The 14,979-nt window shown below is 49.2% G+C and overlaps 1 protein-coding gene across 2 annotated transcripts in view; it reads left to right on the forward strand.

Moving 5' to 3' along the window:
- LOC138580398 (sodium-dependent lysophosphatidylcholine symporter 1-like) overlaps nucleotides 1-14,979 on the forward strand; it is a 586,401-nt gene that overhangs the window by 276,128 nt on the left and 295,294 nt on the right. For both annotated transcript variants that reach the window (XM_069650918.1, XM_069650917.1), the window contains exons 8-10: nucleotides 912-1,033; nucleotides 1,185-1,268; nucleotides 7,365-7,448. In XM_069650918.1, coding sequence (XP_069507019.1) covers nucleotides 912-1,033; nucleotides 1,185-1,268; nucleotides 7,365-7,448 — 290 coding nt within the window. The remainder of the gene's footprint in view (nucleotides 1-911; nucleotides 1,034-1,184; nucleotides 1,269-7,364; nucleotides 7,449-14,979) is intronic.

A 14,979-nucleotide genomic window follows, 5' to 3' on the forward strand; every position in this document is an offset into this window, starting at 1 on the left:
TGATTCTGCCTTTTTGCTCCTCCTGCGTGTCCCTGATGATGCTGTTGTGAGCCTCCCCCATGTACTTCACCTCACGACTTTGGCACTAATGTATCCCTGCCCCTCACTGCTGATATTGTGCCCATCTCATGCTGCTCACTATTGCTGCTCCCTCCATGACCCCTTTTCTTCTACTTTTGTGGTCATGTATCCAAGTACCATCCTTGCGGCTGTGCTCCTCTATGTCCCCGGCTTATGCTGCTGCTGTGTCTCTCTGTTTTCCGTCCTTACTGGTGCTGCTGTGCACCTCTTTGTCCCTGGCTTGTGCTGCTCTGTTCTCTCTATTTCCCGTCCTTGCTGGTGCTGCTGTGCCCCTCTGCCCCTCTATGTCCCCGGCTGGTGCTGCTTTGTTCTCTCTTTCCCGTCCTTACTGGTGCTGCTTTCTGCCTTAATGTTCCCGGCTTATGCTGCTGCTGTGTTCTCTCTGTGTACCAGCCTTACTGGTGATGCTGTGTGCTTCTATGTCCCCGAATATGCTGCTGCTGTGTTCTCTCTGTGTACCCGCCTTACTGGTGATGCTGTGTGCTTCTATGTCCCCGGCTTGTGCTGCTGTGTTCTCTCTATTTCCCATCCTTACTGGTGCGGCTGTGTTCTCTCTATTTTCCGTCTTTACTGGTGCTGCAGTGCCCCTTTATGTCCCCGGCTGGTGCTGCAGTGTTCTTTCTGTTTCCAATCCTTACTGGTGCTGTTGTGCGCCTCAATGTCCCCGGCGTAGGCTGCAGTGTTCTCTCTGTTTCCCGTCCTTACTGGTGATGGTGTGCCCCTCTATGTCCCCGGCTTGTGCTGCGGTGTTCTCTCTATTTCCCTTCCTTACTGGTGATGCTGTGCGCCACTCTCTTTCTTTGACTTGTGCAGGTGTTCTTCTCTTACAGATTTTGGGAGCTCACTGCAGACGTCTCGTCTACCCTTTATCACAAGCCTCAAAATGGTGTTGGGGCACACCCCCTATGCATGGTTGCTGATGGGGTTCCTGTCAGCCTCACTCGCATTCCAGGTACATCTCCCCCAACTCTAGAGCCCCTTGTTCTTTGGTTGCAGGGGTGCTATGGTCGTCTTTGACAGGGTGGCCTGAGGGCAGGTCTATGCCCTCTCCTTGGTGCAAAGAGCCGAACACTGACCTTGGTCCCGCTTCTTTTCCTCTTCAGCTCGCACAGGGGATCTTTGCTTTCTTTTGTACACATGCTGCTGATCTGGGTGGAAGCTTTCAGCACCTGGTGCTCATCATGCTGGTAAGTCTATGTAGCACTCAGAAATCTTTCCTCCACCACTGCCATGACCCCTTCAACCAGTTATTTCCCTGTACTGCTGTGATGTGGATCAGTTCTTTCTATGCCTAACCCCCCCCCCCTCGCCGCCCCCCAATTGGTTCCACTTTTACCGCAGCAACCCATCCACCAGGACCAGCTATAGCCAGGAATCATTTGCAATGTAATAAGGTTATATTGTAATGTCCCCACACATCACATCCTCCCTCTTGCTGTGCACAGTTACTTCTCGCTTGCACACTGGACCAGCTCTATCCAGGCTCCTGCACATTTGGATCAATTTCCTTGACCAGTCCCTCCACTGGGACCAATTATATTCCAATATTTTACTTCCTGGGATCAGTTGGATCCCAGAGCCCTGTTTACTGGGACATGTTCTATATCCTGCATCCTGCCAACTGGGATGTGTTTTATCCCAGCATCCTGCCCACTGGGGCCTGTTCATTCCCAGCAACCTTCCCACTGCGAATAGTTCTATCTGAGGATCCTCATCACCCTCTCCACTGGGAACAACTATATTCCAGTGGCATTTCTTACTGGGTCCAGTTAGATCCCAGAGCCTGGCTTTATCTCAACATTCTGTCCACTGGGGCCTATTCTATCCCGGCACCCTGCCCACTGGGACTAGTGTTATGCCAGCATCCTGCCCACTGGGACTAGTGCTATCCCTGCATCCTGCCCACTGGGACTAGTGCTATCCCTGCATCCTTCCCACTGGGACTAGTGCCGTCTCTGCATCCTGCCCACTGGGACTAGTGCCATCTCTGCTTCCTGCTCACTGGGACTAGTGCTATCCCTGCATCCTGCCCACTGGGACTAGTGCTATCCCTGCATCCTGCCCACTGGGACTAGTGCTATCCCTGCATCCTGCCCACTGGTGCTATCTTTGCATCCTGCCCACTGGGACTAGTGCTATCCCTGCATCCTGCCCACTGGGACTAGTGCCATCTCTGCTTCCTGCTCACTGGGACTGGTGCTATCCCTGCATCCTGCCCACTGGGAATAGTGCTATCCCAGCATCCTGCCCGTTGAGACTTGTTCTATCCCAGTAACCTTCCCACTGGCATGCATCCTGCCCAATGGGATATTTTCTATCCCCTCTCTTTAATTTAATTAGGCAACCCTAAATACTCCAGGTGTGGAGACAATGCCTACTTTCGGGGAAATGAATATACTATAAATACAAAAGGCAATACCTCATTGTGTAGTGCCTAATCACACATTCACATATAATGTACACAAATATAATTGTATTACATTATAAAAATATGCATAAATCACAATCAATAAAAACATCACATACATGACAATATAAACTCCTATATACACTTAAAAAAGGAGATCCTCCAACCTAACATGTTTTTAAATTGATTTCAAGTGACATGACCCTCTGTTTTGAGACACATCAAAATTAGGGATGCACCCAAACATTGAGTTTTAAATGTAACCTATGTGATAACTTCACGCCTAAACCCAACATGTGTCTGTCATTCCCCATAATTGTATGACATTCTTCAGGCGCACAGTTTTTATCTCCTTCGCTCATGGTTAACCCTTCCAATGGGAAGCTGATGCGGACACATTCCTTAAGTGTGTTCTTGTCACATATTCCACATGCGTAGTTCATAAAGTTAAAATCAGTGCTCATGCACCTGTGACTTCTTTCAAAAAACCAATAACTAACAAATACGCATAGGCACTACTTCGAACCCAATGGTTCATTCTTTTCATCTCAATGAATATCTCTGCAAATCAAGAACAAAGCACAGCCACTCAATGCTGAGCTATTCTCCGGTAAACTCCAAACCATGTGTGGAGTCACCCCACCATCGTGTGAACAACATCAACCTTTCCAAAGGAGCCAACAAACACATGTGTTCTCATCCACCTCTCTTAATGACACCTGGATGAAAGCCGACCCAAGCTCTGGCAACACCGTCACCAGGTGAACACAACACACCTTCAGTGCCCTATGAAACCCAATTGACCCAAAAACCACAGCCCAGCCATTAATCTCAACTCTTCACATGCACTGGACTCTCAAAAGTCATGCACTGTTAGGCCTCATGCACTGTTAGGCCTCTCGCCGTACATTCCCTCAACTCGATCTAACTGCCCTTGTGAAAATCCAGCAGTGAACAATGTGCCAATACATCACATCATAGTAAATCATTTTCTATTTATCTTTGAAATGGCAGGTCCCACTATACAAATATACCTTCCAATTGTTTCGACTTACCTCCACAATTTGCTCCACAATGCTTCTCGTCACTCAGCAAACAATTCCGGTACAACCGAACGCACGTACTGTGCCTGTTTATATTTCCTTATTTTCCCCTAAATCATGTGATCCCAAAGATACACGCGTGATACCCAATCGCATCACGTAGATCTATGAGATTCATGTCTGGAAAGAGAGTCCCAGTCACACGGATGCCGCGTCCATTCTTCAACCAACTCTATTAACCAGCACTGGTTTAACACCCCCTTAGTGGCCCAATACATAACGACACACGTTTCCTAATTCGATGTCTCACCTAAGCAGGCAGCTGTGCTATCCCCAGATTAAAAGGAAAGCCTGCTCTCATCAGCTCACTGTACCACCTCACATATACTACAGCATCTGACTCATTCACACAAAGCAAGCCTTTCTTCTACAAACTATCCACCTTTTCATGTCCCAACTCGGGTCCCCTCTGGGCTGAATGCCCACAAATATCATGTAACCCCATTCCACCTTCTTCTCTTGAGTACTACAGTTGTCTATGCATGCTGCCACTCAATATTTTCATTGAGACCAGCAACATGGCTCCTGTCATGAAGATCATTTTATGTTCAGCTTGCAGCAACTTTTTATTAATCAATAGTTGATTAGGGCCTTTCACTTTCAGTAACACTGACCGCTTGAAATCTGTGAGTGCATGACCTTTGTCCATAAAGGGTTTTACCAACGGGGCAGTCTCATTCTGGTTTTTAATAAAAAGTTGCTGCAAGCTGAACAAAAAATGATCTTTATGACAAGGAGCCAAGTGGTTTTTGGGTGAATTGGGTTTCACAGGGCCCTGAAGGTGTGTTGTGTTCACCTGGTGATGGTGTTGCCGGAGCTTGGGTTGACTTTCATCCAGTTGTCATTAGGAGAGGAGGATGAGAACACGTGTTTGTTGGCTCCTTTGGAGATGTTGATGTTGTTGGGTAACTCATACGATGGTGGGGTGACTTCACACATGGTTTGGAGTTTACTGGAGAATAGCTCCCCATTGAGTGGCTATGCTTTGTTCTTGATTTGTAGAGATAAGGCTGTGTTTAACACTGATGATCTTGGAAGAGATGCAATGAAAATTGTCAACATATTAATGATGTTGTAACCATCCAGAGTCTACAGGTTTGGCTTTGTATTGAGGTGTGGTAAAATCAACACATTCATTGTGATGAAAAGAATGAACCGCTGGGTTCGAAGTAGTGCCAATGTGTAATTGTTTGTTGTTGGTTTTTAGAAAGAAGTCTCAGGGTCATGCAGCCTTGATTGTAACTTTGTGACCTATGCATGTGGAATATGTGACAAGAACACACTGACCGTGTCCCCATTGGCTTCCCATTGGAAGGGTTAATCAAGAGCAAAGGAGATAACAACTGTGCTATCACCCCTGAAGAATGTTGTACAATTAAAGGGAATGACAGAAACATGTTGGGTTTAGGCGTGAAGTGTATCACTTATGTTAAGTTTAAAACTCAATGTGTGGGTGTATCCCTGATTTTGATGTGTGTCAAAACAGAGGGTCAGGTCAACATTGAAATCAATTCACATTTTTTTTTTTTTAAGTTGAAGGATCTCATTTTTTAAGTGTATATAGGAGTTTGGACACTTCTATAGATTTATATTGTCATGTATGTGATGTCTTTATTGATTGTGACTTATGCATATTTTTGTATTGTAATAACATTATTTTTGTGTAAATTATATATATGTGAATGTGTGAATAGATATATTCTATCCCAGCATTCTGCCCACTGGGACCTGTTCTATCCCAGCCGCCTACATATTTGGGTCAGTTTTTTCTCATCCTCTCCACTGTGACCAGTTATATTCCAGTTATTTAGTTATTAGGATCAGTTAGATCCCAGAGCCTGGTTTACTGGGACATGTTCTATCCCAGCATCCTGCCCACTGCGACTAGTTCTATCCCAGCATCCTGCCCACTCTGAATAGTTCTATCCCAGCATCCTGCCCACTGCAGCTAGTTCTGTCCCAGCATCCTGCCAACTGCAGCTAGTTCTGTCCCAGCATGCTGCCGACTGCGGCAAGTTCTGTCCCAGCATGCTTCCGACTGCGGCTAGTTCTGTCCCAGCATGCTGCCCACTGCGGCTAGTTCTGTCCCAGCATCCTGCCCACTGTGACTAGTTCTGTCCCAGCATCCTGCCGACTGCAGCTAGTTCTGTCCCAGCATCCTGCCCACTGCGGCTAATTCTATCCCAGCATCCTGCCCACTGCAGCTAATTCTATCCCAGCATCCTGCCCACTGCAGCTAGTTGTAACCCAGCATCCTGCTCACGGTGACAGTTTTATTCCAGCATCCTGCCCACTGTGACTAGTTCTATCCCAGCATCCTGCCCACTGCGGGTAGGTTCTATCCCAGCATCCTGCCCATTGCGGCTAGTTCTGTCCCAGCATGCTGCCGACTGCGGCTATTTCTGTCCCAGCATCCTGTCCACTGCGGCAAGTTCTGTCCCAGCATCCTGTCCACTGCGGCTAGTTCTATCCCAGCATCCTGCCCACTGCAACTAGTTCTATCCCAGCATCCTGCTCACAGTGACAGTTTTATTCCAGCATCCTGCCCACTGTGACTAGTTCTATCCCAGCATCCTGCCCACTGCAGCTAGTTCTGTCCCAGCATCCTGCTCACTGCGGCTAGTTCTATCCCAGCATATGGCCGCCTGTGGCTAGTTCTATCCCAGCATTCTGTCCACTGCGGGTAGGTTCTATCCCAGCATCCTACCCACTGCAGCTAGTTCTATCCCAGCATGCTGCCCACTGCGGCTAGTTCTGTCCCAGCATGCTGCTGACTGCGGCTATTTCTGTACCAGCATCCTGCCCACTGCGGCTAGTTCTGTCCAAGCATCCTGCCCACTCTGAATAGTTCTATCCCAGCATCCTGCCCACTGCAGCTAGTTCTGTCCCAGCATCCTGCCAACTGCAGCTAGTTCTGTCCCAGCATGCTGCCGACTGCGGCAAGTTCTGTCCCAGCATGCTGCCGACTGCGGCAAGTTCTGTCCCAGCATGCTGCCGACTGCGGCAAGTTCTGTCCCAGCATGCTGCCCACTGCGGCTAGTTCTGTCCCAGCATCCTGCCCACTGTGACTAGTTCTGTCCCAGCATCCTGCCGACTGCAGCTAGTTCTGTCCCAGCATCCTGCCCACTGCGGCTAATTCTATCCCAGCATCCTGCCCACTGCAGCTAGTTCTAACCCAGCATCCTGCTCACGGTGACAGTTTTATTCCAGCATCCTGCCCACTGTGACTAGTTCTATCGCCCTCACACAATATCTCCGCTCCCAGGTCCCCTGGCCTCCTCCTCCCCTGGTCCCTCACCTTCTATCGCCTCTAGGTTCGCCTCTAGGTTCTCCTGTGATAAATAGCCTCTCTTTTACCTCGCTGCCCTGTGGTCCTTGGCCTCTAAAGATGCCTGTGCTCCGTTGCCTTGTGCCTTTTTACTCTCAGGTACCCCCTTTCTGCTGGATTCACCCCCCCCCCCCAGCCCTCCCATGACTCATGTACTCCCATTGCAATTATCCTCTTGTGGCTTCAACGTTGTTGCTGCCGTTGTCATCCCATCTCTGTTATCCTGCGGGGACCCATGCCCACTACCCAACTGCTCCTTTGTTCCTGCTTCCTATTGTCCCTTCCCACTTCTATGGTCTTTGCTCTCTCTCCCATGACCCCTTTCCTCCCATTGTGCAATGTTATTTTGTGCTGTGACCTGTGCCCTTTGAACTCCGAACTCACTTGCATGTAGGCGTTTGAGTTAATGACAGTCCCTGATCTCTTGTGCATATACTCTCTACAGGTGGCTGCCTGCCTCTCCATCCCGTTCTGGCAGAACTTTCTAGTGAAATTCGGAAAGAAAACGGCAGTGATTCTTGGATTGTCTGTGAGTGCCTTTCTCATTCCCCCCTCCCCCTCTTAATTTAAGTACAGCATCCCCAACCCTAACAATGGGGAGGATGACGGTGATTGTGTTTTCTGAAGGACAAGTTATTCTACAGCTCTCTCTCTCTCTCTCTCTCTCTCTCTCTCTCTCTCTCTCTCTCTCTCTCTCTCTCTCTCTCTCTTAATAAAGGTCATTGCCCAAAAGTAAAAAGTATGCCACTGCTGTGTCCAACTCATACTTCTGCACCCTCACAGGGAGCAGAGCCTATCCAAGGGCTACCTACCCTGGCGCAGACGTGCCTAAAAAAAGATGGCTTGCCCCACAACTCAAAAGATCTGACAGCAGCGGCCTTGCGGTTTCCCAAAGAAAGGAGACCATGAGTCCAGTGTATCAGATTGCTGGCAAATAACTGCACCAACGCTCCCATAGAATACTTAAACTCTGTTGCCCAGACTGTTTTTCTACAACCTTCTTTTGATGAACCTACAACCACTGAACATAATGGGGGCTAATACACCCGACGACCAAGGGGAAGCCAAACCTCGTAACATGAACAGAGCAACAAGGCTTAACTCTTGGGTAGGGGTAGCAGGCTGACGCAAAAGTACAATTAGTCCACACATTTATCTCTAGAAAATACACTACACCAATATACTGAAACACATATACATTTATTATGTTACATATGTAGATCCCTGTGAGGTCAAATAAGTACTTAGAAAAATGTTGTAGTGTATTATAAAAAACGTAAACGTCTAAAAGGACACTCCTCGCCGCACTATCTCAGATAGGCGGCCAACCTAAATTAAGGGGAGGGCAAGGGAACCACACAGAGTAGCAGAGCATTACAAATACCCTCTGGGCATGCACAATTAAGTACAGGGACCCAAAGATGCACCCATCCCTATTCTATATTTTAGTCCCCAGACCACCAGTCAGGTCCCAACACCTTTAGATAAGGGATGTAAAGAAAAATGGAAGTAGACAATTTACCTTACTAGTAAAATAGTTAGAAATCCCGTAGGTCAACACTGACACACCACATTCATTTTGACCCCCTAGACTACAGCATAGTACTAAAAATAGTGCAAATTGTAATTGTTTATTTATATTGCGCACCAGGCCCGTAGGCATCTGGGTGCAGTAAAGGTTATGTAGTTGCGTATGGCATGGGCATCAAATACAAATATATACAGATATAATTTTGTGGTAGCAATGTGCATGTATACAATAGATAGATTTCTTGGATACTGTTTCTTACTTAGGTCTAGTCTGCAGGAAGAAGTACAGGGAAACAAGCCCGAAGGTCACAGGTCTCGGGAGTGCAACCACTTCTTGACGTTGGTCTTGAAGCAGTGGAAGGGAGATATGGCTCTTAGTGAATCGGGGATAGAGTTTCATAACTGCACAGCCAGGCCTGGAAAGCTAGCTCCTCCTGTTTTTTTTGTTGTTTAAAATTGTGTATTCTAAGGCTGTTGGATTACGCTTTTCTGATAGGTCGTTCTGAGGTGTGTTTGATAAATCTGTCACTGAGGTAAAGAGGGGGCCTTGTTGGAAAGACATTTGTGACTGAGGTTGGGAGCCTTAAGCGTGATTCTTTTGTTGATGGAGAGCCAGTTAGTGGCGCGTCTTTCGTATATATATGCTGTATTTTGGGTATGCCTAGAGTCGCTCTTAGGGCATTGTTTTGGATTGTCTGGAGTTTATTGGTGTTGCGTTTACTGGTGCCTAGATATAGGGCATTGCAGTAGTCTAATTTGGAGAGGATTAAGGCCTTGCAATTGTAGTACAGCTATCAGTGGACAGGAATGGTTTACATGCATAAATCAGCTTGCATGTATAGTTGGTGGCAGAAGCTGTGGCGTTGATTTGCACAAATGCACACGTGGTAATTAATCCTAGTGATAGAGGATCTGAAATGTTTCAAAACCATAGCCAAAGGCTTCCAGGAATTCAAGATACATTTTAGAAACTGTTACCCTTAAATGGGGTCAAAGGGATTGGAATGGCAAGGAGACTTCAGGAGAAGTCCGTCTGGCCACCAAAAAGAAGCCAGTGATTCAGAAAAATAAAAGGAAAAAACAAAAAGTTGGGGAGCCCTAAAAAGTGGCCCTAGAATCCCCCAAAATAGGAATTCTATCTCAACAACTGTCAATGAACTTGTTGCCCAGGCAGGCCCATGGACTAACATCCGTATGGGCGGCAGTAGTAGGGAGGCTTGGCAGCAGTAGTAGGGAGGCTGGGCGGCAGTAGTAGGGATGCTGGGGAGGAACCTGCAAGTTTCTCCCACAAGAAGTGTGCCCTGACGAAAGATGTCACTTGGCCTGGGTTCTCAAAAGTAACCCATCGCCTGTCGTGCGTGCTCATAAAAGGAGCCCATTGCGTGTCCTGGGTGCTCGGAGAAGGAGCCCATTGTTTGTCCTGGGAGCTAGGAGAAGGAGCCCATTGCCTGGCCTGGGTGCTCAGAGAAAGAGCCCATCGCCTTGCCCGGGTTCTCGGAGAAGGAGCCCATCGCCGCCTGCCCTGTGTGTTCAGAGAAGGAGCCCATCGCCTGCGTGCATGGAGAAGGAACACATCGCCCAGCCTGGGTGCCCAGAAAAGGAGCCCATTGCCTAGCCTGGGTGCTAAGAAAAGGAGCTCATCACTGCTTGTCCTGGGTGCTCAGAGAAGGAGCCCATCACCTGTCCTGGGTGCTCAGAGAAGGAGCCCATCGCCTGTCTGGGGTGCTCAGAGAAGGAGCCCATCGCCTGTCCTGGGTGCTCAGAGAAGGAGCCCATCGCCTGTCCTGGGTGCTCAGAAAAGGAGCCCATGACATGTCCTGGGTGCTCAGAGAAGGAGCCAATCACCTGTGCTCAGAGAAGGAGCCCGTGCTCAGAGAAGGAGCCCATCACCTGTCCGCGGTTTTCAGAGAAGGAGCCCATCGCCTGTCCTGGGTGTTCAGAGAAGGAGCCCATCGCCTGTCCTGGGTGTTCAGAGAAGGAGCCCATCGCCTGTCCTGGGTGTTCAGAGAAGGAGCCCATCGCCTGTCCTGGGTGCTCAGAAAAGGAGCCCATGACATGTCCTGGGTGCTCAGAGAAGGAGCCAATCACCTGTGCTCAGAGAAGGAGCCCGTACTCAGAGAAGGAGCCCATCGCCTGTCCTGGGTGCTCAGAAAAGGAGCCCATGACATGTCCTGGGTACTCAGAGAAGGAGCCCATCGCCTGTGCTGGGTGCTCAGAGAAGGAGCCCATCGCCTGTCTGGGGTGCTCAGAGAAGGAGCCCATCGCCTGTCCTGGGTGCTCAGAGAAGGAGCCCATCGCCTGTCCTGGGTGCTCAGAAAAGGAGCCCATGACATGTCCTGGGTGCTCAGAGAAGGAGCCAATCACCTGTGCTCAGAGAAGGAGCCCATCGCCTGTCCGGGGTGCTCAGAGAAGGAGCCCATCGCCTGTCCTGGGTGTTCAGAGAAGGAGCCCATCGCCTGTCCTGGGTGTTCAGAAAAGGAGCCCATCGCCTGTCCTGGGTGTTCAGAAAAGGAGCCCATGACATGTCCTGGGTACTCAGAGAAGGAGCCCATCGCCTGTGCTGGGTGCTCAGAGAAGGAGCCCATCGCCTGTGCTGGGTGCTCAGAGAAGGAGCCCATCGCCTGTGCTGGGTGCTCAGAGAAGGAGCCCATCGCCTGGCTCTTGTTTTGTACGTGTTCCGGGGACGCGGTCACCAGTTGGGGGTTTCCGTTTAGCAGATGATATATCCCCGTAGCTTGGAGCGCTCTGAGGTGGATGCAACGAGACGAATTCAGCCCATGTTGGGCTTGTTTTCCGACGATGGATGGCGGTGCAGGAAAGAAAGTTCACTGGAATAGGAAAGTCACTGAAAGAGGGTGGGTGCCCCACCACATCCCCACACAGCAGAGCGGAAACTGGAGATTCTTCTTGAACAGGAACGTACCCCACCCATCTACCATTGTAAGATATCCACCTAAGTAACGAATGTGAACTCGGGGCCACCCCTAAGCCTGCGGACAGGTACCAAGTAATTGTGGCCCCATGAGTGGTATTTAGCAGACTCCAGCTGTCTGCGGTTTACAGGTATGCATTTGGTCATTTAGTGTCTACGATTGTTGATTAAAGGTTTGCATCCTCTAGCATAGTTATACCCCCGCTACCCCCACCCCCTCTTTTACCCCCAATGTGGCTGTTACAGAATGTGCATGGGAAGGAGGATGCAATCAAATAGCATTTGTTTTTGGAACTTGTGAATATGTTTAATTTCACATTGTATGCGTGTTCTGCCATCTAGCGGTTGGTCTGAAGTATTACAGTTGTTTTCTTCAGACTTAAAAGTAGGAGCTGCTAGGGGGTTCGGTTTTCACCATGCACTGAGCTTGGATGTGAATATCGGATCGATGCAAGTCCTAGTGTGCTGTAGGTGCGAGCTATGTGTTGTTTGTTGTTGCAGTGTGGTGAAGTGCGTGCGGTTTAGCGTGCAACAGGGTGGTTGTGTGGATTTTTGTATAAGTTAAGTATGCAGAAATTTGAACTTTTGTGTTAGTGTGTTATATGTCTCTTAGTCCTTATAATTCTTGTTCTGTGTATCCGGTTGTCACTCTTTCTAGTTATGCGATGAAGAGCCAAGATTTGAAGAGTTTTCTGAGTAGGCGGTGATCCCTTGTGTTACGTATGTTCTTTGGTACCTCGTTCCAGTTTTTTGGGGCGAGGTGAATGAAAGAGGATCCTCCTCTGTCACACTTTTATTTATTGTTTATTTATAAGACGAACCATACAGCAAAAAGGTGTTTCCAGGCATCACAAGGCAAAAGGGGCGGCCGGGGGGGACATGAGAGATAAACAACAATAACGGTCCTACTAGGCCATGTGACATTTGAATAATGCAAGGGGAGTAACAGGAAGTGCAAGGAGGAGGGAGGGGGGAGGGCGAGTGTCAGGGGAGGCCCAGGGGCTAGGTAAGTGCTAAGGGGGATGCTGGCGGTGCTGGATGAGGACCCACTCCACTAAGTGCGAGGGTGAGGAGAGGAACAAGGTGGGAGGCCCGCCCAACCCTCCAGGATAGTAAGGAAAAAAGGCCCAGAGGGTAGTACTGGAATGGGAGACAGAGGGTGCTGGTAAGGACTGGTCAAGGAGGGCTCGGTGCCATTTAAGGCCAATACGGGACCAGGCCGCCAGTCGCATTAGCACAGAGGGCAAGAGTGAAGGAAGTAGAGAAGAGAAAGGTCTTGAGAAGCTTCCAGAATTTAAGGAGGTCCAGCTCAAGTCTGAGAGGGGCACGGAGGCCATTCGAGAGGGAGGCTCCTGCCGAAGAGAAAGATCTACCTCCCACTCTGCTTGAAAAGACGTCTGATCTGCAGAGAGGTGGGGGTAGAAGACCAAAGGGCTCTAGCAGGGAGGTACTTGGGGAGAGAAAGTTGGATGTAGCGGGGCCCCAGAAAGCCTTGTGGATAATGCAGAGGGTCTTGTCATTGATCCTTGGAGCCACCAAGAGCTAGTGGGGAGATTTTAGAGATGGAGGGAAAAAGTCCCTGGACTTGAGGCCAAGCATAATTCTCGCAGTCCTATTTTGGATTAGCTAAAGGGGTCGAAGAGAGGAGAGGGGCAGACTGAGGAGGAGACTGTTGCAGTAGTCCAGCCTAGAGAGAACTAGATTTCTGGAGAAAATGAGTTTCTGGGGGAAGGTAGGGAAGGGGAGAATGCCTCTGAGGAGGTGAAGTTGAAAGTGAGCCTTCTTGGCAAGGTCCTTGATGTGAGGAAAAAAGGAGAGTGAAGAGTCAAAGATGATGCCAAGCTTTTTAGCCTCACAGGAAGGTGAGAGGGGAACCCAAGGAGGGTGGCGAGAGAGGGAGGGAAAGCAGCAGCTGGGGTCCCAATGAGGAGGATCTCGGTCTTACTGTCATTAAGACAGAGATTATTAATCGTGCACCATGCCTGAATAGCGGTCAGACAGTCAGAAATGAGAGCAGAGGTAGATGAGATATTGCAGGGAAGCTTGAAAGAGAGCTGAGTGTTCTCAGCATAAGACTGGAAATGAGGAGAGAAGGAGGAAATCAAGTAGGCCAGAGGGGCAAGGTAGATGTTGATAAGTCACGGCAATGGGATAGAATCCTGGGGGACCCCGCTGGTAGAGATTGAGGTAGAGGAGAGGAAAGGGCCCAGTTGCACCTGGAAGGAGGTCAAACAGTCTAGAGCAGAGGTCTTCAATCTGTGGGGCGCGCCCCCCTTGGGGGGCGCGCCACCATGCCTGGGGGGGCGCGTGATGCCTTCCAAAAGAAAAGAAAACGAGTAACGCTTTTTTTTTTTTTTTTTTTTTGGCCGCACTGAACTGAGCATGTGCAATGGGGAGCCACTGTTAAGCCGCGTTGTTAATGCAGCACCGGTCCCCCTGCGCCCCTCTCTCCCTGCATCCCCCACATTGGGGGGCATGCATGGAGGAGAGGAGGCGAGCGGGGGACCGGAACTGCTCTGCTGGTGTTTTTTTTTTTACAACGCGGCTCCCCCATGGCAGATTGCTGGAGCCCAGCAATCTGCCATGGGGGAGCCGCGTTGTTAATGCAGCACCGGTCCTGCTTCATTTGCCATGGCTGTGTTTCCAGTCATCCATTGGATCCCTAGCTTGCGCAATGCTCCTCGTTCTGGAAAAAATGTGTTGGTTAAACCAGGGCTCTCAACCTTCACCCGCCAATAGCGAGTGATCATGGGGAGTATATATATGGTGTGCATTTGGCGAATTGAAGTGGTGAGTGACTTCTCATGCCTGGTAGTAACTTGCAGCTTGAAATTTATTTCTCTGGATATGAAGTCCGGTTCGTTTTCAGTGTTGGTCCTGTTTGACAGATGATTTACTGACTTTTGGAGAATGTTTTTCAACTTTTGGTGGTACCTTTTTTCTTTCCCAATTCTGAGGTTGATACTCCTTTCGGCAAAGCCTCTCCTACAAACTGATGGCACTTGGCCATAACTAAGGTTCTTGGCTCTAGGGAAAATCCCCAAATGGTATGTAATACCACATCTGTCACTACTGCAAATTCAACTACTACACTAAGCTCATTTCCTTTCTCCTCCCCTAAACGCAAGCTATCTATGGACCCCTAGTCAATGCTTGCCCTCCTCGTTCCTGCTCAGATTGCGCTACCGTTCCATTTTTCCCAAAACTGAGAGCTCCGCCATCCACCACCACCACCCCTTGCCGGTATGGATTTCACAAGGCCCCATTTTCTTCATGCCGTATGCCACCTCTCACTGCAAACCCATCTCCTTTGGATTCTCATATCCTGTATTTGTGGGTAAAGCTCCAATCTGCTTTTAGTTGCCTGACCTCCCCACAAAGCTGTCCTCTTGCACTACTAACTGCCCATCTGATTTCTATCACTGTATGGCGCTGCATTGCTTGATGCCACATCACGGGTGACCGGGGGACGGGACATACGCATCATCAAGGGCAACCCAGGGGGGGGGGCACATTATCACCTGCAACCTAGTCCGGGGCCACACTGCAAAAAGAAATTAGAACTGGGCCTGCATGATCTGAATAGTAATTCTTCTGA

Source organism: Ambystoma mexicanum, chromosome 3p (genome assembly GCF_040938575.1).
Source record: "Ambystoma mexicanum isolate Mex_15411 chromosome 3p, UKY_AmexF1_1, whole genome shotgun sequence".
Classification (NCBI taxonomy): Eukaryota; Metazoa; Chordata; class Amphibia; order Caudata; family Ambystomatidae; genus Ambystoma; species Ambystoma mexicanum.